A 26,750-nucleotide genomic window follows, 5' to 3' on the forward strand; every position below is an offset into this window, starting at 1 on the left:
AGAAAGAGGAGAGTGCACTGCAGAATGAAAACAGCCCTAAAAGGTAACCAGTCAGTTTAATGTCTTCATTAGTCTTGAATACAGAGAACCTAAGATGGAGCATACTTCCACCTTCCCTATATGCAACAGGCAAATCATACATGTGCTCTTGGGGTGATTCTGATGGTGTGTCTTACTACAGTGTTTGCTCAAAGGTATAGAAGGGTAGGGGAGTATATTTGGAGAGTAATAGCATGAAAAACAAAAAGTACTGACAAAACATTTTTAAAGAGAATAAAATATTGGGTCATTTCAGTTCACAATAACTAACATATATAGCGCTTTTAAGGCTTGCAACATGCTTTACATATATTATCCCATTGGGTCCTCACAACAACTCTGTAAGGCAGGTATTATTTTCCATACATTCCTTACAAGGAAACCAACGGGGAGAGATTAAGTGAATCGCCTAGGGGTCACAGAGACAAGATGCAAGCTGAGACCTTCCTGACTCCAAGCCTGCTTTGCCACCTCTCTACTCAGCTACATGGCAACAAAGGTGTCGGAAGCCATACTTTAAACCAGTGTGGGGAAACTATAGTTTAGACCATATACACCAACTGAATCTATGTTCTAAATCATTTTTTTTAATGAACTTGATAAAAAAGGAATAATATTTTTGCCTTAACTTTGGAGAGAAAAGATATTTTTATCAATCATTCAAATCATTGGAAACAAAATAATAGTTTTGATTATACAACGATAAGATTTTTACACAACAAAAAGTAACATCTTTTTTTTAATTTAATGTTTATTTTTAAACATTCATTTCCACAAGATTTCGAGTTACAAATTTTCTCCCCATCTTTCCTCTACGCACCACCCCAAAACAGCAATCCCACTTAATACCCTCTCCCCCAATCTGCTCTCTCTTATATCCCCCATTCCCCCTCCAACTTTCTGGTGGGGCAAGATGGATCTCCTAGTACCTGTATATCTTATTTCCCAGTTGCATGTAAAATAATAAGAATAGTAATTTTTTTTAAAAACATTTGATTTTAAACTTTGAATTCCATATTCTTTCCCTTCTACCCTCATCACCCACTCTTACTGGGAAGATAAGCAATTCAATATAAGTTGTACATGTGTAGTTACACAAAACATTTCCATAGTGGATATGTTGTGAAAGACTGACTATACATATATGTATTTATATTCCCTTCAACTATCCTTATACTGAGAAAAGTTTTATAAGATATAATTATCATTTTTTTTCCATGTAGGAATGAAAATACTTCAACTTTGATAAGTTCCTTATGATTTCTTTTCCCTGTTTACCTTCTCATGCTTCTCTTGCTTCTTGTATTTGAATGTCAAATTTTCTATTCAATTCTGGTTTTTTCATCCAAGATGCTTGAAAGCCCTCTATTTCGTTGAATGACCATATTTTCCTCTGAAACATGATACTCAGTTTTGCTGGGGAGGTGATTCTTGGTTTTAATCCTAGCTCCATTGACCTCCAGAATATCATATTCCAAGCCCTTCAATCCCTTAATGTAGAAGCTGCTATATCTTGTGTTATCCTGATTGTGTTTTCACAGTATTCAAATTGTTTCTATTTGACTGCTTGTAATATTTTCTCCTTTATCTGGGAACTCCAGAACCTGGCTATAACATTCATAGGAGTTTTCTTTTGGGGATCTTTTTCAAGAGATGATTGGTGAATTCTTTCAATTTCTATTTTGCCCTCTGGTTCTAAAATATCAGGGCAATTTTCCTTGCGTATTTCTTGAAGGATTATTTCTAGGTTCTTTTTTTGATCGTGGCTTTTAGGTAGTCCAATAACTTTTAAATTATCTCTCCTGGATCTATTTTCCTGGTCAGTGGTTTTTCCAATGAGATATTTCACATTACCTTCTATTTTTTCATTTGTTTGGATCTGTTTAATAGTATCCTGATTTCTCATAAAGTCATTAGCTTCCATTTGCTCCATTCTAATTCTGAAGGAATTATTCTCTTCAGTGAGCTTTTGAAATTCTTTTTCCATCTGGCAGATTCGGCTTTTTAAGGCATTCTTCTCCTCATTGGTTTTTTGGACCTCTTTTGCCATTTGACTTAGTCTATGTTTTAAGGTGTTATTTTCTTCAGTCAGGTTGTTGACTTGCTTTTCATGATTTTCTTGCATCATTTTCATTTCTCTTCCCAATTTTTCCTCCACTTCTCTTACTTGATTTTCAAAATCCTTCTTGAGCTCCTCCATGGCCTGAATCAGTTCATATTTCTCTTGGAAGCTTTTGGTGCAGGAGTTCTGACTTTGTTGTCTTTCTCCTGTTCCATTCTTTGATCCTTTTTGTCCCCAAAAAAGGAATCTAAGGTTTGATTCCTGTGCTTGCTTTGCTTCCTTTGTTTGCTCATATTGCCACTCAATTACTTGACTTTTGAGCTCTTTGCCACAGAACAATTCTGCTTCCAGAGAGAAGAGCTTTGTCCCAAATCGCTGAGGTTTTAGCAGCTGCTGGAGCTATTGGTTGGGTGCCCTCTCCACAGACACCACAAGCTCTGGCTCACTGGTCACACACCCTAGGACCTCCACCCAAGACCACGATCTGGTTCCAAGCAGGTTAAAGCAAGAGCGATTACCCTCTGAATGGTTGCTTGGTCCCCCTACAATCTGCGGGCTGGGATCTCTAAAGCAGCCACCTGGAGGAGGCCGCACAGCCACAGCACCTCTACTGCTTCTCACCTTCTCACCCCAGGGGCAGTGGCCAGACATCTCCCCCAGTTCCAACAGGTTTCACACTGATCTTTTACTTTGTCTTTGGCATTTATGCGTTGATAATTCTGGAAACCGCCACAACTGCTGGTGATCCACTCTCCTAAAGTCCTCTGCAGCCGCTGTTGGTCGGAGCTGCCCTGGGGCTAAAACCATGGGCTTATGCAGGGAGGGGCTCGGCTCACAGCATGCTGCAATGGACCCTTCTTGTTGGCATGCCGGGCTGCCCTCAGAGGGAGATGATTTGTTTCTCTTTGTCACTTTTTGGGTTCTATAGCTCTAAAATTTGTGTAGTCATATTTTATAGGTATGTGAGGTGGTTATGGGTGGAACTCACAAGGTTTTCCTGCTTCTATGCCACCATCTTGGCCAAAAAGTAATATCTTTCAAATTAAAATGAAACATTGGAAAATATTTGCAATAAATTTGCCAGTATGAAAGTCTGACATCCAGAATCTACACATATAAACTCCTAACATGTACTTATAATAATTCAATCAGTAGATATTTATTAAATACCTTCTGTGTCCCAGTCACTGTGCTAAGTAGTGGGAATACAAAATAAGGGAAAAGACAGCTGTCCTCCAGGGGCTCACAATCTAATGGAGGAGGGAGGGATACAATATGTAAACAAATATATACAAACAAGCTATATGCAAGGTAAATAGGAAGTAATAAAAAGAAGGAAGTTGCTAGAATTAAGAGAGGTTGTAAAAGGCTTCCTCTAAAATATGGGATTTATTTGGGACTCAAACCAAAGAAGTCAGTAGCTGGAGATGATGAGGGAGAGTGATCCAAGCATAGAGGACAGCCAAAGTCAATGTTGAAACAAAATGCCTTGTTCATGGAACAGACAGGAAGGAGGCTAGTGTTGCCAGATTGAAGAGGACATATTGGGGAGGAAGGTATAAAAAGACTGGAAAGGGAGGAAGGGTCAAGGTTAAATGAAGGGTTTTGAATGCCAAACAGAGTACTTTATATTTGATCCTAGAGGCAATATGGAACTATTTACTGAATAGAGGAGTGATGTGGTCAGACCTACACTTCAGGAAAATCACTTTGGTGGCTGAATGGAGAATGGATTGGAGAGAGGAGAGAGTTGAGGCAGGTCAACCCACCAGCAGACTATTGTGATAATCAAGGCAAGAGGTGATAAGGGCATGCACCACAGTGGTGGTGATGTCAGAAGAAATTTACAGGCCTTGTCAACAGATTGGATATGGGGGGGTAGGGGCAGGCTGAGAGGGAGTGAGTTCAGGATGACACCTAGGTTGTAAGCTTGAGAGGATGGGGTTGCCCTATACAGTAATAGAGAAGGTAGGAGGAATTAGGAAGGTTTAGGGGGAAAGATAATGAGTTCTGTTTTGTATATTTTGAGCTTAAGATACCTACTGAATATTCAGTTTGAGATATCTAAAAGGTAGTTGGAGATGTGAGACTGGAGGTCAACAGAGAGTTTAGGGAAGGATAAGTATATTTGAGAATCATCAGAAGAGATGGCAATTAAATCCATGGGAGCTGATGAGATCACCAAGTGAAGTAGTTTATAGTATAGACAGAGAAGAAAAGAAGGCCTGGGACAGAACCCTTAGGGTCACCAACTTTGAAAGCCTGATCTAGAAGAGAATCCAGTAAAGGAGACTAAGAAGGAACAGTCTGATGGGTAGCAGGAGAACTAGGAAACAGTAATATCCTAAGAATTTAGAAAAATGTATCGAGTAAAGAGGTTGACACACAGTACCAGAGGCTGCAGAGAGGCCAAGAAGAATTAAGAGTGAGAAAAGACCATTAGAATTGTAAAAAATTAAATACAAACTTTAAATAGCCACATAAAAAGATGCCAAATTTCCCCAGTAATCTGGTACACATAAATCAGAAATTACCTTAAGATGCCACCATACACTCACCAGAGTGGCAAAAGATTGACAAAGGCCTATGTTGGAAGGGGTTTGATATAGCAAGGATTCACTCAATTTTGTTTGAACTGAAGTCTGATCAAAATATTTTGGAAAGGGGGCAGAGCCAAGATTGAAGAGTAAAAGCAGGAACTTGCTTAAGTTCCCACACCAGCCATCTCAAATACCTGTAAAATAGGACTCTAAACAAATTTTGGAGCTACAAAGCCCACAAAGTGACAGAGAGAAACAAATCTCCCACTGAAGGCAGCCTGGCAGGCCAACAGGAAGGGTCTATCACACAGGGCTGTGAGCCGAGCGCAGTCCCCTGTGAGCCACTTGGGCCCAGAACCAGGGTGGCCCTGACCAGTGGCACAGACTAGCCAGAGCAGACTTCAGGAGAGTGAATCACCAGCAGCTGTGGAGGTTTCCAGACTTCTCAACCCATAAATATCAAAGAGAAAGTAAAAGGTCAGTGGGAAGCTCTGTTGGAACGTGGTGATGGAACCACATAGTCTGGTCCCTGACCCCGGGGGAAGAGGTGGTGGAGGTGCAGGTGTGGCTGCCTCCAGAGCTCCTGGCCTTCACATTGTAGGGGGACCAAGGGACCATTCAAAGGGTAATTGCTCTTGCTTTGACCTGACTAGATCTGGGTGACAATCTTGGGTGGTGGTCCTGGAGTGAAAAACACCAGTGTGCCAGAGATCGTGTTGGCTGTAGAGAGGGCACCCTCCTCAAAGCTCTGACAACATTTGCAAAAACCCCAGCAATTTGGGACACAGCTCTCTCACTCTAAAAGCAGAGTTCTACCATGGCAAAGAGCTCAAAAGTCAAGTAACTGTCTGGCAAGATGACCAAGCAGAGGAAGCACAATCAGACCATAGAATCCTTTTTGGGGGACAAAAAGGATCAAAACATGGCACCAGAAGAAGACAACAAAGTCAAAATTTCAGCATCAAAAGCTTCCAAGAGAAATATGAACTGGTTACAGGCCATGGAGGAGCTCAAGAAGCATTTTGAAAGTCAAGTAAGAGAAATAGAGGAAAAATGGGAAGAGAAATGAGAATGATGCAAGAAAATCATGAAAAACATGTCAACAACCTGACTGAAGAAAATAACACCTTAAAAAATAGGCTAAGTCAAATGGCAAAAGAGGCCCAAAAAGCCAATGAGGAGAAGAATGCTTTAAAAAGCCAAATTTGCCAGATGGAAAAAGAATTTCAAAAGCTCACTGAAGAGAATAATTCCTTCAAAATTAGACTGGAGCAGGGGCAGTGCAGTAAGTAAGAGCACTGGCCCCCCCGGAGTCAGGAGGACCCAGGATCAGTTCCGTCCTCAGATACTTAACACCCACACAAAAAAGCTGGCCGTGTAACCTTGAGCAAGTTACTTAACCCCAATTGCTTAAAAAAAAAATTAGACTGGAGCAAATGGAAGCTAATGACTTTATGAGAAATAAAGATACTATTAAACAGACCCAAACGAATGAAAAAAATAGAAGGCAATGTGAAATATCTCACTGGAAAAACCACTGACCTGGAAAATAGATCCTATTGGACTACCTGAAAGCCATGATCAAAAAAAGAGCCTAAAAATCATCTGTCAAGAAATTAGCTCTTCATTTGGAGCAGCCAGGTAGCACAGTGAGTAAGAGCACCGGCTCCAGTGTTGAGAAGACCTGGAGATCGAATCCCAGGCTCAGACACTTAGCACCCATCCAGAAACACCTGGCCGTGTAACCTTGAGCAAGTTACTTAACCCCAATTGCTTAGGGACGGCCAGGTGGCTCAGCGAGTAAGAGCACTGGCTCCAATGTTGGGATGACCTGGATCGAATCCCGGGCTCAGATACTCAGCACCACACCCAGAAATCACTGGCCGTGTAACCTTGAGCAAGTTACTTAACCCCAATTGCTTTTAAAAAAAAAAAAAGAAAAGAAATTCGCAAGGAAAATTGCCCTAATATTCTAGAACCAGAGAACAAAATAGAAATTGAAAGAATTCACCAATCACCTCTTGAAAAAGATCCCAAAAAGAAAACTCCTAGGAATATTATAGCCAAATTCCAGTTACCAGGTCAAGGAGAAAATATTATAAGCAGTCAGGAAGAAACAATTTGAGTATTGTGGAAACACAATCAGGATAACACAGATCCAACAGCTTTCTACATTAAGGGACCAAAGGGCTTGGAACATGATGTTCCGGAGGTCAAAGGAGCTAGGATTAAAACCAAGAATTACCTACCCAGCAAAACTGAGTATAATTCTACAGGGGAAAATATGCTCATTCAATGAAATAGAGGACTTTGAAGTATTCTTGATGAAAAAACCAGAGCTGAACAGAAAATTTGACTTTCAAATACAAGAAGCAAGAAAAGGATGAGAACGTAAACAGGAAAAAGAAATCATAAGGTAATTATTAAAGTTGAACTATTTACATTCTTACATAAAAAATGATAATTGTAACTCATGAGGCTTTTCTCAGAAGGGAACATATATGTATATATGTATGTATAGGAGGGTATATGTGTATATAAATATGTATGTGAGAGTGTATATGTGTGTACATGTATACATAGAGGGCACAGGATCAATTGAATATGGAGGGATGATAACTAAAAAATAAAATTAAGAGGTGAGAGAGGAAGGAGAAAGGGAGAGGTAGAATAGGATAAATTATCTCCTATAAAAGAGGCAAGAGAAAACTGTTACAGTGGAGGGGAAGAGCAGGAAGGTGAAAGGGAATGGGTCAACCTTACTCTTACTGAATTTGGCTTGAGGAGAGAATAACATACACACTAAATTGGGTATCTTACCGTACAGGAAAGTAGGGGTGAACAGGATAAGAGGGGAGATGATAGAAGGGGGGTAGGTTGGGGGACAGGGTAGTTGAAAGCAAGCACTTTTGAAAAGGGACAGGATCAAAGTAGAAAGCAGGATAAGTGAGGGGCGGGATAGGATGGAAGGAAATACAGTTAGTCTTTCACAGTATAACTACTATGGAAACGTTTTGCATAACTACACATGTACAACCTATATTGAATTGCGTGTCTTCCCAGTGGGGGGTGGGTGAGAAGGGAAGAAGGAAAAGAATCTGTAAATCAAAGGTTTTTTTTTAATATTAAAAATAAATTGTTTTTTATATGCAACTAGGAAATAAGATATACAGGCACTAGGGTATAGAAATCCATCTTGCCCTGCTAGAAAATTGGTGGGGTGGGGGGAGGGGGAATGGGGGAGGATATAAGAGAGAGCAGATTGGGGAAAGGGGTATTCAGTAGGCTCGCTATCTTGGGGTGGGGCATAGGGGAAAGATGGGGAGAAGATGTGTAACTCAAAATCTTGTGGAAGTGAATGTTGAAAGCTAAAAATAAATAAATAAAAGATTAATTAGAAAAAATATTTAGAAAGCAATGATAATATATAATAAAAGTTACAGAACTAATCATTGTGTTTCTAGGACTTTCTCCTAAAAAATTCTTTTCCAAAAAAAGACCTGTCTACAAAATGGTCATAATTCTTTGGAATAGTAAAAGTAAGAAACAACTTGTGTTTCTATGAATGACTGAATAAATTATGGTCTATCAGTGTAAATGGAATATTAATGTGTCATTAAAAACAATCACTGTGTAGCATTTAAGGAAATATGTAAACGCCTATATGAGGTCTTGCAAAATGAAATCAGAAGTAGACTCTGAGACCTAAACAGATACACAACATTTGCCTTGTTAATCTGTTGTTTGTTAATTCATTTGGTTCCATACATTGTTAAAGGTTTTATATGACTATTCCTTATTTAGCTGTATTTAATTTTTTCTTATTGAGTTTGGAATGAAAACTTAAAAAAAATTGTATTCTAAACTTATCCCCTCTAGCTCATTATCTAATAGCCTTTTCTTGGTCGGGATTGGGGAGAGAGAGAATAGACCTGCTTTGTTGGTGTAGTGGCCTGTCAAGTAGTCTATCCTTATATATAGCCATGGCTAAAGAGCAGATTCCTAACTAAACAAATAATAAGGGCAATTACAAAAAAAAAAAGTGAAATCTGAATTAAATTATGCAAAATTAAGATATTAATACACATTTCTTTAAAGAATAAAAAGCAAGAACAAGTTCTGTGAAAGCCAGCCCTGAAGAAAGGAGCTCTGGGATTTGAAGGAAAAAAATGTTAGCTGTGAAGGAAGAACTAGCTCTTGAGAAGGACTTATTCTTCACCTTTTCCCTTGTACCTCTTCCAGAGTGCAATGGGCTAGTATTGGGGAATTTATATCGTTGCCTCTCCACCATTTCAGTGGTGCTTTGCAGTGAAGCAGCCTTGCCCAGTAAAAGAAGTGTTGCCCATAATAGAATTTAGTTACATGGGAAAGCAGGGCCAGGCAGCCTAGCAGTAACTTGTCCAAGGGGAGCATTTAAGAACACCACATGAAGAGGAAAGACAGCACCAACGTGTGAATTTCCTTTACCAAATATATTTCCTGCATATATATCCTCTCTGCTTGTTTCTCCAGTATGTGTCTGTTCTTCCCGCTGATGCTGTGTGTTTTTGTGGAAGAGTGCTCCTTAAGTTTATGGGGAAAATATTTGGTTATCCTTGTTCGTGCTGTATCATTTCATTAAATGTCTTTGCTTTAAGGGGGTGGGGGGAAGCTCTACCTGACTGCATTTCTTTATCCCTTACTCTCACACTAATCTCTTCTCTGTTTACTTATCACTAAGTGAATAGTAGTAGTAGCAGTAGTAGTAATAATAATAGTAGCAGTAGTAGCAGCAGCAGCAGCAGTAGTAGTAGTAATAATAATAGTAGCAGTAGAAGTAGTAGTAGCAGCAGTAGTAGCAGTAGCAGCAGTAGTAGTAATAATAGTAGTAATAATAATAGTAGCAGTAGTAGCAGTAGCAGCAGTAGTAGTAGTAGTAGCAGTAGCAGTAGTAGCAGTAGCAGCAGTAGTAGCAGTAGTAGTAGTAATAGCAATAGTAGTAGCAGTAGTAGTAGTAGCAGTAGCAGTAGCAGCAGTAGTAGTAGTAGTAGCAGTAGTAGTAGAAGAAGAAGAAGAACTACTGAGGTATCAATTCTGAAATTATCTGATAGGGAGAAGATACCCACAGCATGGGAAAATAATCTCATACCTTATTAATACTTAGTAAAGATGTGGGGCAGCTAAGTGGTGCAGTGAATAAAGCACCGGTCCTGGAGTCAGGAGGACCTGCGTTCAAATTCGGCCTCAGACACTTAACACTCACTAGCCTTGTGATCTTGGGCAAGTCACTTAACCCCAATTGCCCTGCCTTCCCCCCTCCAAAAGGCAAAAAAAGCCAACAACAACAAAACTTAGTAAAGATGACAGAAAATCAGTAACTACATATATATGCCTAAATTTTCCATTTACAAAATTTTTATGAGAATGGTCTACTTTACATACATATCAAGGGCTTCCTCCATGACAGTATTCATAGGGAACAAGCATTCTTTCACAAGTCATATTCAATAATGCAACTTTTCTTTACTATTTCACAATTAACAGAAAGATGTAGAGAGTATAACATCCCACTGTTTTTATTTCTTATAATAAAGCATTTGATTAAGTGGAGCAAAATGTAGTCTTAAAAGCTCTTTTCCAGCAAGATGCTTCTATCTTTGTATCAGTCATTCAAGATTCCTTGAAAGGTATAACAGAAAAATTCTTCAAAAGTCCTGTGGTTATAAATAGCAGATTTATGCATAAAACATGTATATGTAGGCTTACCAAAAGTAATCACTATTGTAATGGAGAACCAGCACAGAGTCCAGATAAAAAGGGATATCTTGTGCATTTTGAGGCCCAAGCCCCAGAATGTTACAGAGCTTCCTGGAAGAGATCTATAACCTCTCAGAAAAGTTTGGCCTCATCATCCATATGGGAAAGAGCGAGTGGATAAAGAATGCCCTGTTTCCCAGATTCTGACATGCATTTGAATGGACAACTTATAAAGTTTCTCCATTATTGTGGATATTTAGGACAGAGTACAAATGGATGAGTGGGGAACATATTTGAACTGGAGGAGGAGAATTGCCTTCAGGGAGTAGCAGAGTTTCTTTAGTAATTTGTTTATGTGAAAATTTTTTAATTTTATGCAATTGAAATTAACTATTTTACTTCCTATAATCCTCTCAGTGTCTTGCTTGGTAATAAACTCTTCCCTTATCCATAGATCTGACAGGTACATTTTTCCTGTTCCCCTAATTTACTCATGCTATCAACCTTTATGTCTAAATCATGTACCCATTTTCATTTCATCTTATTATATGGTGTGAGATGTTGTTCTATGCCTAGTTTCTGCCAATTGCTTTCTAGTTTTCTCAGCAGTTTTTGTCGAACAAGTTCTTACTCCAAAAGCTTGAATTTTTGGATTATCAAGTAATAGGTTACTATGACCATTTACCACTATATGTTGTGTATCTAATCTCTTGTTGCTCCCATAACCCTATTTTATGTATTTATGTATGTATATAATATATACAAAATGAATGCAAGTTTGTTATTGGGTGGGAGGGTGGAGGGTATTAATAGTTAGAGAAATCATGAACAGATTCATGCAGATGGTAGCATTTGAGCTAAGTCTTGAAGGAAATTAGAGATTCCAAGAGGAGAAGATGAAGATGGCGTACATTCCAGGCCTGGGGGGCAATAAGTACAAAGACACAAGAGATGGGAGATTCATTGTCATGTGTACAGAACAGCAAATCAGCCCAGATAGCTAGGCTGACGGTGAAGGGTCTGTGTTAGAAGACTGCATGAACAGGAAGAGCCTAGGTTATGAAAAACTTTAAATGCCAAATAAAGAAGTTTTGATTTGATCCTTTAGGAAACCTCTGGATCTTATTGAGCACAGGAATAGCAGCAGACCAGAAATTACTTTGGCAGTTGTCTAGATTATGATTTCATGCTGAGAGGCCTTCATCAGAGAGACACCCGATAGGAGTAGTGCAATACAGATAGTTCTTGCTTTACATAAATGTGCATCACACAAATCTGACTTTAAGTAAAGAATCCTATTGAGGGAGACGTATGGTGGAAGTGGGGCAGAGCAGAGGGGGAAGAGGCCACATAAAGGAGGGTTGGGGGAAATGGCTCAGGGGTTTCTGCTTCCCAAGAGGAATTAAAGAGAAAGTTGATTAAGAAAAAAAAGATGTAACAAAAACATGTATGAAGAGAGTTTGGAAAAAAGTGCACACTGTTGGTTCCCAATTTTCATGGATATAACAAAGATGAAACATTCAAACAAGGAAGCAACAAGATTGTAAAATTAGCATAAGAATTGGAGTTAGAAATGGATGAGAATGATATGGAGGAGTTTCTTGAGTCTCATGGAGAAGAACTGTTGAATGAGGATCTGATTGAGCTACTAGCTGCAAAGATTGAAAAAGAAAAAAACTTCAGGAGCAAAAAGGTTCACAACAAAACGGTAGAAGCATTTCATCATTTGAGTGTTTTTTTTCTTGGATTGAAAAGATAGATTCAAGATTTTTAAAAGTTCAGAGACAAGTTAAGGATAATATTGCTTGCTGTAGCCAGTTATATGAGGAAGAAAAGAGAGTCACTTTGCAAACATCTCTCAGTAGCTTCATAAAAAGCTGTCCAGCCAGCCACCAATGATAAAAGCTAGGTGCAGTGAATGGGGAAGAGGCAACATAATGTGCATCTGTGTTAACTTTACTGTACCATACTATGTATACTTTATCATTAACTTTACCTTTAATTTCATAATTCTGTTTGTCATGGTACAATATTTAGTATGTCTGCATTTAAGTACATTTTTATGACTTATATAAAGGTATTATCTTGGGTTTGCTTTTAATATATAGGCAAAGTGAAATGGGTAGCTAGGGGCAAATTCACATTACATAAAAATTGCTTTATGTAGTGGTCTGTAGAACAGTCAATTTATTATAAAGCAAGAACTATCTGTAGTCTGCTTGAGAGATATGATGCTTTCAGATGCTTCGTTCAATAATTATCAAATTGATGAGAAACAATAGCTTTTTCTAATTTTTTATTTCAAGTATTGAATCTTTATTCTTTGTAAATACAAATGCCTTTCTAAAGTATTATTTTCTTATGCTTTTTTTATCTCATAGATATTTACTTAAACTAGTCTTTTTGCAGGTTCCCATAAATTATTTATGGTCACAACTTCTCATTTAATAACCTTAGCTTATATATTAAATTGTCTTTGACTCATGGATTCATTTACATAGATTTGCAAAAAATGCATAGATTCTTAATGTGCATAATAGGGAACTTAGTGGAATGTTTTCAATCATATTTCAGAAAGAATAGGGACAGGACCTAGATTTCTTTGGTGTAGGGAAGCTTCCTATTTAAATGCAAGTCAGCACTTTTTCTGCAATTGAAAGTCTTAGTTCCTTAGAGCCCTGAGAAGTTAAGTGATTTGTCCAGGGTCATAGTCAATATATGTCTGAAGTGAAATTTGAACCCAAGCCTTCCTGGGGTTCTATCCACTATGCTACCTCTCTTACATTTCACTTCTTCCCCCACCCCCACAGAGCACTCTTCTCCTTGGCACCAATCTCTTAAAAAAATTTTTTTATTCTTCTCTAAGATTCAGATCAACAGCGAAGAGACAAACTTAAGAAAGAATTGGCACAGTGTGAAAAGGATTTGAAATTAGCTAGAATTGCTACACAAACAAGTAACAGATTTAGTTCCAGTCCACTTTCATCTGCGGGTCTAAAGGTAAGGTAACATCTTTTAAAACTTCATTTGAAATGTTAATAACGTTAGCTTTTATGATAACTGCTAATGCGACATTTGCCTTGTTTGTCCACAAGAGTGCTGCATTTCAGCCAGGGGTGTGCTTCCAGGAAGAGCCTGACGCCAGCTTGAGGGACAGGCTGTGGCATAGCGAGGAGGGAAGATACAAAGCAGAGCTGGACCAGGGTTAGCGGCGAGACGGTTTTTAGAGTGGAATACTTTTTAATCAGTGGTTATAGTGATTGAGAGGGAAAGCTAGTTAGAAAGCTCAATAAATACGAAGTGCTTATGTGTCAGGCGTTATGCTGAGGGTACAAGAAAAGCAGTGATTCCTACCCTCAAGGTGTTTGTGCTCAAACATCAAAAATCAAAAAGCTGGGATTTGGGGAAATAGAAATCCAAGGAATGTACTCTCCCCTGGAGGAGGCAATGTGCAGGCACTCTTACTGAGGACTGATTAGGTGAGTAGTAAAGGCCGAATGGGTCAAGGGTAGGATTGAAATGAAGAGGCAAGTGAACAAAAGTAAGATTGGGGTGTGAAAAGGCATGGGGCATGACTCCCAAGGAAGTTTAGATTGCTTAGGAAGATTTATTAGTAACTGTGGCTTTCAGTGGAGTTACAGGGAATTCCTTTGGTAACCCTGCCCTGGGGCAGCACATCCATATCTTAAAAGAAGATCCTATTTCCCATGACTGACAACTGTTTCTTCCTGCACCTAAGCTTTCAGGATCTGTCTCTGAAAACATTGCTGTGTTCTTGAAGCAACTGAAAACTAAGTTCGCGCCTGGATGGATACTTTTTAAGCTTCTGTTCCCCTCCGCACCACACCCATGGTTTTTAATGCCCAATTCTTCTTCCAAGGCCCTTGGTCTAGCAGCTGGGCATTTGATTGGACAATCACTTAACATGATTTCTTTACCTTCATTAGACTATGAGTTCCTTGAGAGGAGGGACTTCCACATTTCCTTGTATCCCTACTGCTTAATATAGGGCCTGGCACATAGTAGGTACTTAGTAAATGTTTACTGACTGATAGCCAAAATAATGTGACTTTTGATAACCCCCTATAATAATGCTGTAGGACAAGGAAGCATCTTTAACAGCAGGCTGAAGCCAGTAGCTTTCACTTTTTACATGTTTCTTTTTTTTTGGGGGGGGGGGGAAGGTCAATTGGGGTTAAGCCACTTGCCCAAGGTGACACAGCTAGTTTTTTGTGTTAAGTGTCTGAGGCCGGATTTGAACTCAGGTCCTCCTGCACCACCTAGCCGCCCCCAACTTTTTACATGTTTCACATTTCTTTCTGCCATGAGGGATTTCCATTAATGCAAGAATCTTTATATAGTAAGGATTCTCAAATGATACTGTTATAACAGATCACTGTCTAAATACTGATGTGTCAAATACTATGTGTCGAAATTTAAAATTTCATCTTCACAGAGGAAGTGTTTTATGAAGGTACTCCTTTATGCAAATAGTACCTTTCTCTAACCTCAATATAGTATCTGCCTCCTGGCTGTTCTACTTTTACCTGTGTGGCTTTAGCAAATTACTTAAGTTCTCTGAACCTCAGTTTTTTTCATCTATAAAATGAACATAATACTTTAGATTTTTTACCTCACAGTGTTGCTATAAGAAAAGTACTTGTAAATTCTAAAACATAATATAGCTATTAAGGTAGTGTCATGAAAAATCCTAGAAGGGCTTAGGACAAACACCTTAAGCAGAGATTTAGAACAGGGTACCAGATGGAGCATTAATCAAGAAGACCAAAGAGAGACATCAGTAAGTTTCTCTGTCCACTTTTAGACTGTACAAAAAAATGGTCAGATAGACTGTGAGCACTGGCAGAGCTGATGTGCCAGGACAAATAGAAGCCAGTGTGAGCTCCAATAAATGGACATGAGGACAGCAGGATCTCAGCCCTGGTCTGCTTGTTGGAGTAGCAACAAGAGACAAAGCCACCCCTCCCCCATCTCTGCTGTATGCCCCCATAGGTCACTATAGTTCAGTCACACATAGGTTCAGAGAGACAGGGCAGAGCACTACTCCTTGAGCCACAGCAAGAGACAGCCAGCATAGCACCTGAGTAAGCTGTGTATTGAAAGACCTCCAAGAGCCAGTGCTACTCTCAGGCCCACGATAAGAGATAGTCAGCTGGTTACCTGGGAGACTTGAGACCAGTGTGAACCCCAACATCCTTTTAGGACCTATAAAAGCAGGACTAAGGGACAGAGACAACCCCCATTGGGAACTGTGCAAGGAAATGGAGACAGAGATATCATGGAGGCCAGTACCCCCATTAAGCCTTTAGGATCAGCCATTCAAAACTATGTTATCATACAGTCTAAAGAAAAGGAAGGATGATGAGCAGAACCAGGAGAACATTGTACATGGTAACAGTAACATTGTGCGATGACTAACTTTGATAGACTTAGCTCTTCTCAGCAATGCAAGGATCTAAGACAATTCTAAAAGAGTCAGGATGGAAAATTCTATCCTCATCCAGAAAAAGAACTATGGAATCTGAATGCAGATTGAAGCATACTATTTGCTCTCTTCTTTTTGTTTTGTTTCTTCTTCCTCATATTTTTTCCCATTGGTTCTGATTCTTCTTTACAACATAACTGACACGGAAATGTTTAATATGAATATATATATATATGTGTGTGTGTGTGTGTATATATATATATTTATTTATGTATATATATATATATATATATAGTCTATATCAGATTGCATTCCATCTTGGGGAGGGGAAGAAAATTTAGAACTCAAAATCTTATAGAAGTGAATGTTGAAAATTAGAAATAATTTTTTTTAAAGGGAAGGATCAAACTGGACCTGCCTACCCCATCCAAAAGTGTGGGAAGAGGTAGAGCCTAGATTTTGTATAAAAGCTTAATCTAGGGGTGGCTAGGTGGCACAGTGAGTAAAGCTCCGGCGCCAGAGTCAGGAGGGCCAGAGTCAGGAGGACCCGAGTTCGGTTCCTGTCTCAGACACTTAACATCCACACAAAAAAAACTAGCTATGTAACCTTGGGCAAGTTACTTAACCCCAGTTGCCCTCCAAAAGGCAAAAAAAAAAAAAAGCTTAATCTAGGAAGTAAGAAAAGTACTGTGTAAAACTTTGAAATATTATGTTTGCAGTTAAGATGGTAACATAAAAGGTCCTAGAATAAAGATTCTTAACCTGAGGTCCAAAAACTTATTTCTGTAGTATTTTGATACTATATTTGAATATAATTGGTTTCCTTTATAGTCCTTTGTATTTTAAAACATTTTTTCTGAGAAGGTCCTTTGGTTTTACCACAGTGCCAAAGGTGTCCATGACACAATAAAAGTTAGGAACCAGCTGTCCCTACAAACACCCCAGCAAAGATTTAAGATTATAACAGAGAGAACAGTGGTTTAAGAAGACCTGCTCAGAGAAGGGACTTGATAAAGGAAGTAGACGTCTGTCTGCCTTAGTGCCCATAAGTGGGGCCTGCAGCCAGATGAATTTCAGCACTGGCTTGTCCAAGTAGGTTAATAAGGAAGCTCAGAAGAGGGGAAGACCTTCTGGTAAAGTTAATGGGTACTGTTTTAGATATATTGAGTATGAGATGCCTTCAAAATATCCACTTGAAAGATGTCCAAGAGGCAGTTGATGATGCAAGATTGGAGCTCAGGAGAGAGACTATATATAGATCTGAGAATAATCTCTAGAGAGATTATAATTAAACCTATGGGAACTGATGAGATCACCAAATGAAATAGTATAGAGGGAGAAGGGTTCAGGACAGGGCCTCAGAGGAGACCCATGTTAGTAAGTGTGACCTGAATAAAGATCCAGAAAAGGAGGCAGGTGAGAGTAGAACCAGGAGAGATCTGTGGTTGAAAATCTAGAGGGGGAAGAGTATCCAGGAGAAGGGCACGATTAACAGTTTTGGAGGGTGCAGAGAGGTAAAGAAGTATAAGGATTGAGGAAGACCATTAAATTTATCAATTAAGAGAGCACTGGTTATAGAAATCAGATTGTAGAGCTTTAGAACTGAGTTGGAAGAAAGAAAATGTAGGCACTGATTTTCGATATCTTTCTCAAGTTCAGCTGCAGAGGGGAAGAGAGTTACAAGATGATGACTAACAGAGATGGTAGGAATCAAATAAGGGTTTTTTAAGGATGAGGAGACACAGTTCTATTTGAAAGCAGCACAGAAGCAACCTACATAGGAGCTGCCAACAAGAGATTGAAAATTAGAGCAGAGCTAATGGAAGGGATAGTCTGCTAGAGAAGACAGGAGAGGAGATAGGATCAAATATACATGTAGGAGGTGTTTGCCTTATCAAAGAGAAGGGTCATCTCTTCATTATATACAGTTATGAAGCAGCTGATAATAGGGCAAGACACTGGGTAAAGTGTGATGAGGAGGAAGGGAAAAGAGGGAGCACTCAGTAAATGGCCTCATTTTTTTATTGAAGAGCTGAGGAAAAGGTATGAAAGATTATGATAGTGGGAAAAGCCAAGTTAACATTCATGACTGTGAGTATAAATGGTATGAACTCACCTATAAAATACAGGAGGAGAGCAATGGTTTAAAACATTATGTCGTTTACAAGAATTAAACTTGACATATTCACACAGAGTTAAAATGAGGAGTTGGAGCAGAATTTATTATGCCACAGGTTAATTAAAAAAATCTCTAGTGGCAATTATGATCTCCAACAAGGCAACATTAAAAAATGACATCATTAAAAAGGATAGCAGGCAAACCAGGTAATATTTAAAGACCCCATAAATAATGAAATAATATCACTACATTGAAATAACATGATGAAATAACATCACTACTACATTGAAACTTTACCAAAATGTCACCAAACTCTACATTGTCTTTGATGCAGTGATACTTCTGTAAGGCATAATATATCCCAAAGATGTAAAAGAGCCATGTGTACAAGAATATTTATAGCAGCAGACTGGATGCCCATCAATTTGTAAATGGATGAATAAATTATGGCATATTAATGGAATGGAATATTATTGAACCATAGATAAAATGAAAGGAATGTATTCAGAGAAACCTGGGAAGACTTTATGAGTTGATGCAGAGTAAAGTGAGCAGAACCAGAAAAGCGTACAGTGACTATAATAACGAAAAGGCAATTTGAAAGACTTAAGATACCTAATCAGTACAATGACCAGTCCTGCCTCCAGAAGACCTATGATGAAGCATGCTGTCTCAAACCTCTTAGCAGAGTAGATGGACTTTCAGAATGAAGCATGCATTTTCAGATACAGCTTATGTACGAATTTGTTTTGCTTGATTAGACTTATTTATTACAAAGGAAGGCATGTAATAATAATAATATAAAAAGAAGAGAATTTTCTACTTAATCTTGGAGGCAATTTAGGAGCCACTGAAGTTTACTGAGTAGGTGATTGACACAGTAAGACCTGAACTTTAGAAAAGTCACTTTGACAGCTAAATAGAGAATTTGAGTGGGGAGTCTTAAGGCTAGCAGACTGTTGTATAGTCTAGGCATGAAATTCTGAGGGCCTGCACCTGGGTGGTAACAGTCAAAGAAGAGATGTGAAAGTGTGAGGGAAGGGAATATAGGAGAAATTTTAAGAAGGTTAAAACAAAGGGACTTAGGGGGGGCCAGGTGGCTCAGCAAGTAAGAGCACCGGCTCCAGTGTTGGGATGACCTGGAGATCGAATCCAGGAAATAACTGGCCGTGTAACCTTGAGCAAGTTACTTAACCCTGATTGCTTAAAAAAAAAAACAAAAAAGAACAAAGGGACCTCTCAGATAATGGGAACCTCTCAGGTTCCTTCTAATAACTTTGTGTCTATTTTCTAATTCATAACTAATTTTGTACATGACTGTTACCTCAACTTCAGACATCCTGTCTATTCTCAGGGCTCCATTCCTTGATCTCTGTTTTACTTTCTGCTTTAGAGAGATGAAAAACAACGTCATGCACTGTGCTAAGTACATTTTTGTCGTTCAGTTATTTCAGTTATGTCCAACTCTTTGTGTCTCTGTTTGGGGTTTTCTTAGCAGAAATACTAGAGTGGCTTGCCAGTTCCTTTTCCAAATGAAGAACTGAGGCAAACTGGGTTAGGTGACTTGCCGAGGCTCACACTGTAATAAGTGTCTGAGACCAGATTTGAATTCAGGGAGATGAGTCTTCCTGGCTTCAGGCCCAGCACTCTATCCACTGCACCACCTAGCTACCCATAGCACTTTGGGGTCACTTATTTTTTTTCTCTTGATTGTTCATTGTGTCTGTTTTAAACCTTCTCCATTGTTTTTGAACCATAACCCTATCCCAGATTTATCCTTATAAGACCATTTCACCTCCTACATTACAGGGTCATCCAACTAGAGCTTCATCAGCCTACACTTTTACAGAAGTTTTATGTCTGAACTCCAACTTTTTTTTTTGCTCTTTGCTTTGCCAAAGGTAGTTCTTGCTCTCGATCCCTCCTCTTGCACATCTTTCAGTATTTTGCTACAATACTTAACCTGTCTCAAATACATCTGTAGTCTCTCCTCCTTTACTATCTCCTTGCCTTTTGCTCACAAATGTCTGAATGAACAGATTGAAAGAGAGAAGAGTATGAAATTCTAAGTTTGGGAATCACTGCTAGAGTGTGAGCAAAAGTCATGAAAGCTTCAGTGATTGTTTGTGGGGAGATCACTTGGAAGAGAGTGGTTTGAGATGAGATTGTAAGAGTGTCAATCTTGGTGGTTCTGGAACTCCAAGCAGAAGAGAATGAAACATGCTCCAAAGGCCCTACAGAACCACTGAGTATTTTTAAGAAGAGGAAAGATGTGACTAGTTCTACACATGAAAGAGCTTATTCTAATGGTAGTTATTGAAGTCACTAAACATTAATTAAGTACCTGCTGTGTGCCAGGTAGCTTGGCTAAGTGCTGGGGAGACAAAGAGGTAAACGATAGTTTCTTTTCTTAAGGAACTCACAATCTAATGGGGAAACAACATGCAAAAAACTCTGTACCAACAAGCTATATACAAGATAAATTGTAAATCAACCGAGAGAGGTCATTAGAATTAAGAGAAATCAGAAAAGGCTTCCTGGTGGGATTTTAGTATGAAATATGATGTGGCTGGAAAAATTAATTAAAATGGAAAAGCCAGTAAAGAGGTTATTATAGTATTCCAGGTGGGTAGTAATGAGGTCCTAAGATGGCAGTGGAAATAGAGAAGGGATGAATTTAAGAGATGTTATAGTAACTAAATTGAGAGGACATAGTAAATGATTGAATATAAGAGGTGAGGGAGAGAAAAGTGTCAAAGATAACCCAAAGGTTATGAATGTAGGCATCTGGGTAAATGATAGCACCAGAGGAAAAAAAATAGTGACATTAGGAAGAAGAGAAAGTTTATTAGGGGATATAATGAACTTAATTTTGGAAATACTGTGTTTTCTATTTATGTTAGACATCCAGGTAGTGCTATACTAAAGATTTGAGGATTTCAGGGGGAAGAGGAGAAATAGGGACCATTTTGCCAAATAGAAGGTAAAAGAAAATTTTTAAAAGAGGAGAATTAAAGCTTTTTTTTAAAAAAATCACAGAAGAAAACAGAAAGAAGTTCAGAAGAAAGCATAAAGAAGCAGGGTATCTTTGAAAGTAACATACTGAATTTATTATATACCTTTTTTTTGCTTTTTGGAGGGGAAGGTAGGGCAATTGGGATTGTTACTTGCCCAAAGTCACATGGCTTGTTTTGTGTTGTGTCTGAGGCTGAATTTGAACTCAGATCCTCCTGAACCCAGGGCCGGTGCTCTATTCACTGTGCCATCTAGCTGCCCCTATATGCTTTTATTTAAAAAACAAAGTGTACTAATAGAAATTTGTATTTTCACATATATGGAACTTCCTTTTATGGTGTTAATTAAATTCTGAATAATTTTTAAAATCCCATTGTGTATTTTTTTTAATTGGCCAGTGTTAATATAAGTAAACCTGAATTGTTAGGTGGAAACTTCATTCTCAGAAAAGGTGCTACAGTTTACTATTATGTAACTTATTAACATTGGTCTCTGGCTGTTTATATTTGAGAAGTTTCATGTACCAAAATTCTTCTCTATCTTAAAAAATACCAACGCTTCCTACTAAGAGAAATAATTGTAATTTATAACATGACTATGATTTGCATTTCAGTGAATAAAGTGCTGTAAACATGGACACGCTGAAGTCTAAGTGGCTGCCTATGCTGCATATTTTTTTGTAGTTTGCAACAGCGTGAAAACTTTTCCTGTTCATACACCATTCTAAGGTTTTCAAGTATTTTCCTCACATTACCATCAGATAAATAGTACAAGTGTTATTATCCCTGTCTGCAGATGAAGAAACTGAAGCCCAAATAGATTAAATGAAATCTAGTTAATGACAAATCCAAGACCAGAACCTGGGTCTCCTGCCTCTTGAGTCTAGTTTTTTTTCCTTATATTCTAGAATAAGAAGAACTAATAATTATAAAGCACTTTTAAGATTTGCAAAACATTTTATGTATCTCATTTGATCCTCACAACCCTGTGAGGTGGGTGCTATTATTATATCCATTTTACAGATGAAGAAACATCAATTGAAAAAAGTTAATGACTTGCCTAAGGTCATATACAGTTATTCTGTGTCTGAAGCGCCTTTCACTTGGTCCTGACTCCAACTCTAGCACTCTGTCCATTATTCCACTTCACTGTACTTCAGTAAGTTGAAAGGCATTTTAAGAGAAAAGTATTCAATAATAAAATCCAAAGCTATCAACTTTGCTTTACAAATTAGTGAAGATTTAAATTGAACAACAGTATAGATCTTTTAAAAATATACTGCCATTAATAGTTTTATTTTGTAATTAGATGGCTTCCCTGATTATTTTTATTTCAGACATTTTACATCAGTTTCAAAAGTTAATTGGTTCAATAGTTAACTGTGCTAACTTGGCCAACTTTTGAGTCATCCAGCCTGTCATTTTGTATGATGTTCTCTGCATATAAGTTAAAAAAATAAAGTGACAATATACAGCCTTGTACTCCTTTCCCAATTTTAAACCAGGGTCTAGTGAGGGTTGGTTTTTTTTTCATAATATAATAGTCAGTATGTAAGGAAAAGATCCATTGGGAAAGATGAAGATTGCAAAGTGGAGGGATGATTGTAGGATTGATCTGATAGAGAAGCCAAGAGGGGAAGGATTCAGAAATATTTATAGCAGGGATGCCTTTGGAGAGAAGGGCCACTTCGTTATCAGAGACTAAAGTCAAGATGGGGAGAATAAAGATGACATCAGGTAATTCAGAGGTGACGAGAAATGTAGACAAGGAAACTCACAATGAATTGCTTCAGTTTTCTCAGGAAAGCATAAGGAAAACTCCTCATGTGAGAGTGAAGAGGGGAAGGCTATCATAGCTGGTTCATCCAATCTCTGTTTGAAGACTTCGGTAAAGGAAAGCCACTATAGAGAACTCATTCTATTTCTATATAGCCTTAATTATCAGAATTTTTTAAATATCAAATCCAAACCTACCTCTCTTCTACTTCTACCCTTGTTTTCACCCTCTAAGCTCAAGAAGAGCAAGTCTAATCCCTTACCTTTTCCACACAAGGCATCCCTTTAAATAATTGAAAACTGCTGTCATATCCATGATGAGCCTTTTGTTGTTATTTTGAACTGAACCTCATCTACCATGTTCTACAGTCTTCTCACCATGACAGTCACCTTTTTCAGGACACACTCTAGCTTGTCTAAAACTTTCTGAAAATGAGGCTACAAGAACAAAATCCTGTGTGTTGCTAAATGACATTAATAGAAATTATTCATTTGTAATACAGATGTATTATAATACAGATGCAGTCTCTGTCATTATCTGTGTAGAGGTACAGAGAGATGAAATGAGCTCAAAATGTGAAAGATTAATACTACATATAAAGTAAGACTTTTTAATGGTGGAGAGTTTCATAATGAAATGTGCAAAAGAACCCTTCACAAACAAGATAGATTCTAATCTGGAGTGGACTAAACTAATTGTTTTTATATTTTATATATACCTAGTTATTTATACATTGTATCCTCCATTAGAATATATACTGCTTGAGAGCATGGACTGTTTTTGCCTTTCTTTCTAATTTCAGCTCTTAGCACAGTGCCTCTTACATAGTGAGTGCATAATAGACGCATGTTAACTGACTTCTCCAACAATAAATGGATTTCCCCCTTGCAGAATCATATAGTTATCCTCCAGAGTGGCATTTTTTAGTCAGAAGTTACGGCAAGAGGTTGCAGATTCTTTTATGGTCTTCAGGGAAGGTTGATGGGGTAGCCAGGGTTTTAATTCCCTTCAAGGAAAACTGGTGGCAATCCTATCCCAAAGACAGGGGAACACAAGTCAATAGAGGACCATATTGCTGACTAATAGAAATATCTTATTGATCATTCTTTTTGTTTCCAAAGGGAAAGTTATAATTGTAATCAATATTGAGAACAAAGTTAATTGTTATAATATTATATGTACACTATATATTATAGACATAATATGTATTCTATGTCACTATATTTTTAAATAGTTTTAATCAGAAGTTTATATAACTGAAAACAATTTAATGTACTTATGAGCCAGTCAGTTTTCGGCTTAAATCTTTGGGTAACCAGTATTTGGAATTGTAGTCATTTGAATTCTGATTCCCAATTTGGTAAGATAATTGAGTAATTCAAGTATTTGAGTGTTTGCAATGTACACCATTACTGTTCTAGGCATGTCAAATTAATATTCTGAGAAGGGTGGCCAGCCTCAGATGAGGCAGGTGGTCATTAGCTGCCTATAGTTTCAGACTTGGTTTTGGGGGAGTAGTTAGGGAAGTGTCTTAAAGATCAGCCCCAAGCCTTAAGACTATGAGCAGAACATAAGCTCTGATACATCCTCTTCAAACTACACAAAGATAGCAAAGGCAAACGTGATACAGTGAAAAGAGTGCTAACTTTGGAATCAGAGGTCCTGTATTCAGATCTTAGGTCTGCCACTCACTGTCTATGTGACCTTGAGCAAGTCACAAATCTTCATCTACAAGAAAAAAAATTTGAATTAGATTAGATTCCAAAGTCACTTTAAACTCTAAATCTATGATCTGAATGTCTGTTGTTTAAGATCCACCCTTGAAAAGTTTGGAGAGACTCATCTCCATAAATTTGGCCAACAGGTAATGAATTTTTTCAGCTGTAGCAATTCATGAAAACCATTTATTATGGCCTAGCGGTATTACTATCTATACTGGTAGAGGGAAAGCCCAAAGTAATGAAAAATAGGCCCCTGGAACAAAAGGAATTGCCACTGATTACTGTAGCCATGTTTATAATTATACTGGACTCGAGTTTCTAACACAATTATCTCACAGGTATTGTGGATGATACCAAAGAAATATATGGTATTTTCCTTGCCTCCAAGAAACTTACAAACCACTCTTGGCAGTTTGAACAAATGATTGAAATATCTGGAGATTTAATTTAACTAGGCATCCAAGAGTAGGTGATGACAATATATCTTTGTGATTATAATTTTATTTTCTGAAAAGTTCCTGATTGTTTAGTGATACAATAATATTTTTGTTTTTAGCTTTCAGAGGAATCACAAGATAGGGATGAAAAAACTGAGGAAGAAAATGAATTTCCATCTTTTTCCAAATCATTACCACCTGCATCAGATAAACAATTTCTAGAGTTTTCTAATCTTGAAAAATCTGTCAGAAATGAAACTCGAAGGACCTATAGTACCTCAGGTGTATCAAATCCCAGAAGACAGTTTTCAGGACCTTCATATAATGCCTCTAGTGGTAGTGGTAAGAATATAAAAAATCCACGGAAGTTTCATTTATTTACTTCAAAAGCACCTAGTGGAGATCTCCTAGAGAAACACTCGGCACGGTTTACTAACAAGCAACTGCCATTCACTCCTCGAACTTTAAAAACAGAAGCAAAATCGTTCCTTTCTCAATATCGATATTATACACCAGCTAAGAGAAAAAAGAGTGCCCAGGATCAACTGATTGAGGCAGAAACCCAGACTGACTTAAGCAGGTATTGAACATGTTTTGTAATAATGATTAGGATGTTAATAAATTAAGATATTATTCTTTTAATCTTTTTTTAGATCAGGCATTTTTTAGTAGCATAAGTGTCTAAACAGCCTTTTGGTTGGGGTGGGGATGATTGGATTCACACTTATATATGCATCTTAAAAAACTCTAATAATAAGTGGTAGGCTAAATGAGAAGAAATATGTATAACCAGTTGACATCGGGTCCTTTATAAACATTAATTGTTTAGGCCAAGGGTGGGAAACCTGCAACCTCAAAGCCACATATGTATGGCCTTCTAGGTCCTTGGGTATGGCCTTTTGCCTGAGTTCAAAGTTTTACAGAACAAATCCTTTTATTAAGGGGATTTGTTCTGTGAAGTTTGTATACAGTCAAAAGGCTGCCCTTGAGGACCTAGAGGGCCACATGTGGTCAAGGCTGCAGGTTCCTCACCTCTGGTTTAAGCCATTGTTTCAGGTCTAACTAGACGTAGCAACAGAATCTGTGCATTGAAAAACTGTATGTATTTTTGCCAAGGCATCCCTGTGATGTCATATTCATTCATTAGTTTTGAGTAAGATGGGATGATTAAAATAAAAAAGAGAACTCTTCAGATAATATTTTCTTTCCTGCAGTGATTAGTCATTTTATTGACTTAATTTCCTGAATTTCTAACATAGGAAGAAAAAAGTCCTTCAGATTTTGTTGAATCATCAGTGAACTAAATTTTGACAATAGTTTCCTAAGTGATCTTGTGATCCAAGACAGTTGAATACCTCTCCAGAAGTTACTCTGAGTGTTCTAGAATTGGTATAGGATAGTGAAAAGAGCCCAGGATCTAGAGGTAGAAGACTTGGGTTCAAATGCTAGTTCTTCCAGGTGTTGGCTAAGTGACTTTGGGGCAACTCACTCATTCTCTGTACCTTTGTTTACTAATATGTAAAATGTGGGGGTGAAAGCACAGGACCCTAAAAGGGAGGGGTCCCATCCAGCTCTAAATAAAATACTTTGAGTTTATACAGTGAAGGAATCTGATTGTTTCAGTGTTTTCTTATAATTCTAATATAAAGTAGAATGGTACCCCATTATGATACTGTTATGGAGAATAGGACTATTACTTCACTTACAGACTAACTACTAACTTTATGTCATGCATTTTTTATCTTGTGCTTATTGTGATCAAGAGAGTGAGATTGATATGTGAAGAAAATTGTTGCTGAATTTAGAAAAGAACATATGAGCATAGGTTTAGAATTGGGAGGGACACCACAGGCAATCAA

At 37.9% G+C, this 26,750-nt stretch overlaps 1 protein-coding gene across 5 annotated transcripts in view; it reads left to right on the forward strand.

The window, feature by feature from the left end:
* The window catches only part of SPATA7 (spermatogenesis associated 7), a 61,952-nt gene that overhangs the window by 15,706 nt on the left and 19,496 nt on the right, over window positions 1-26,750 (forward strand). For all 5 annotated transcript variants that reach the window (XM_069092384.1, XM_069092387.1, XM_069092386.1 and 2 more), the window contains 2 exons: window positions 13,244-13,377; window positions 25,011-25,471. In XM_069092384.1, coding sequence (XP_068948485.1) covers window positions 13,244-13,377; window positions 25,011-25,471 — 595 coding nt within the window. The remainder of the gene's footprint in view (window positions 1-13,243; window positions 13,378-25,010; window positions 25,472-26,750) is intronic.

This window comes from Petaurus breviceps, unplaced genomic scaffold (assembly GCF_028583685.1).
Source record: "Petaurus breviceps papuanus isolate PSGF00001 unplaced genomic scaffold, PetGlider_PUasm1.0 189, whole genome shotgun sequence".
In the NCBI taxonomy this organism is placed as follows: Eukaryota; Metazoa; Chordata; class Mammalia; order Diprotodontia; family Petauridae; genus Petaurus; species Petaurus breviceps.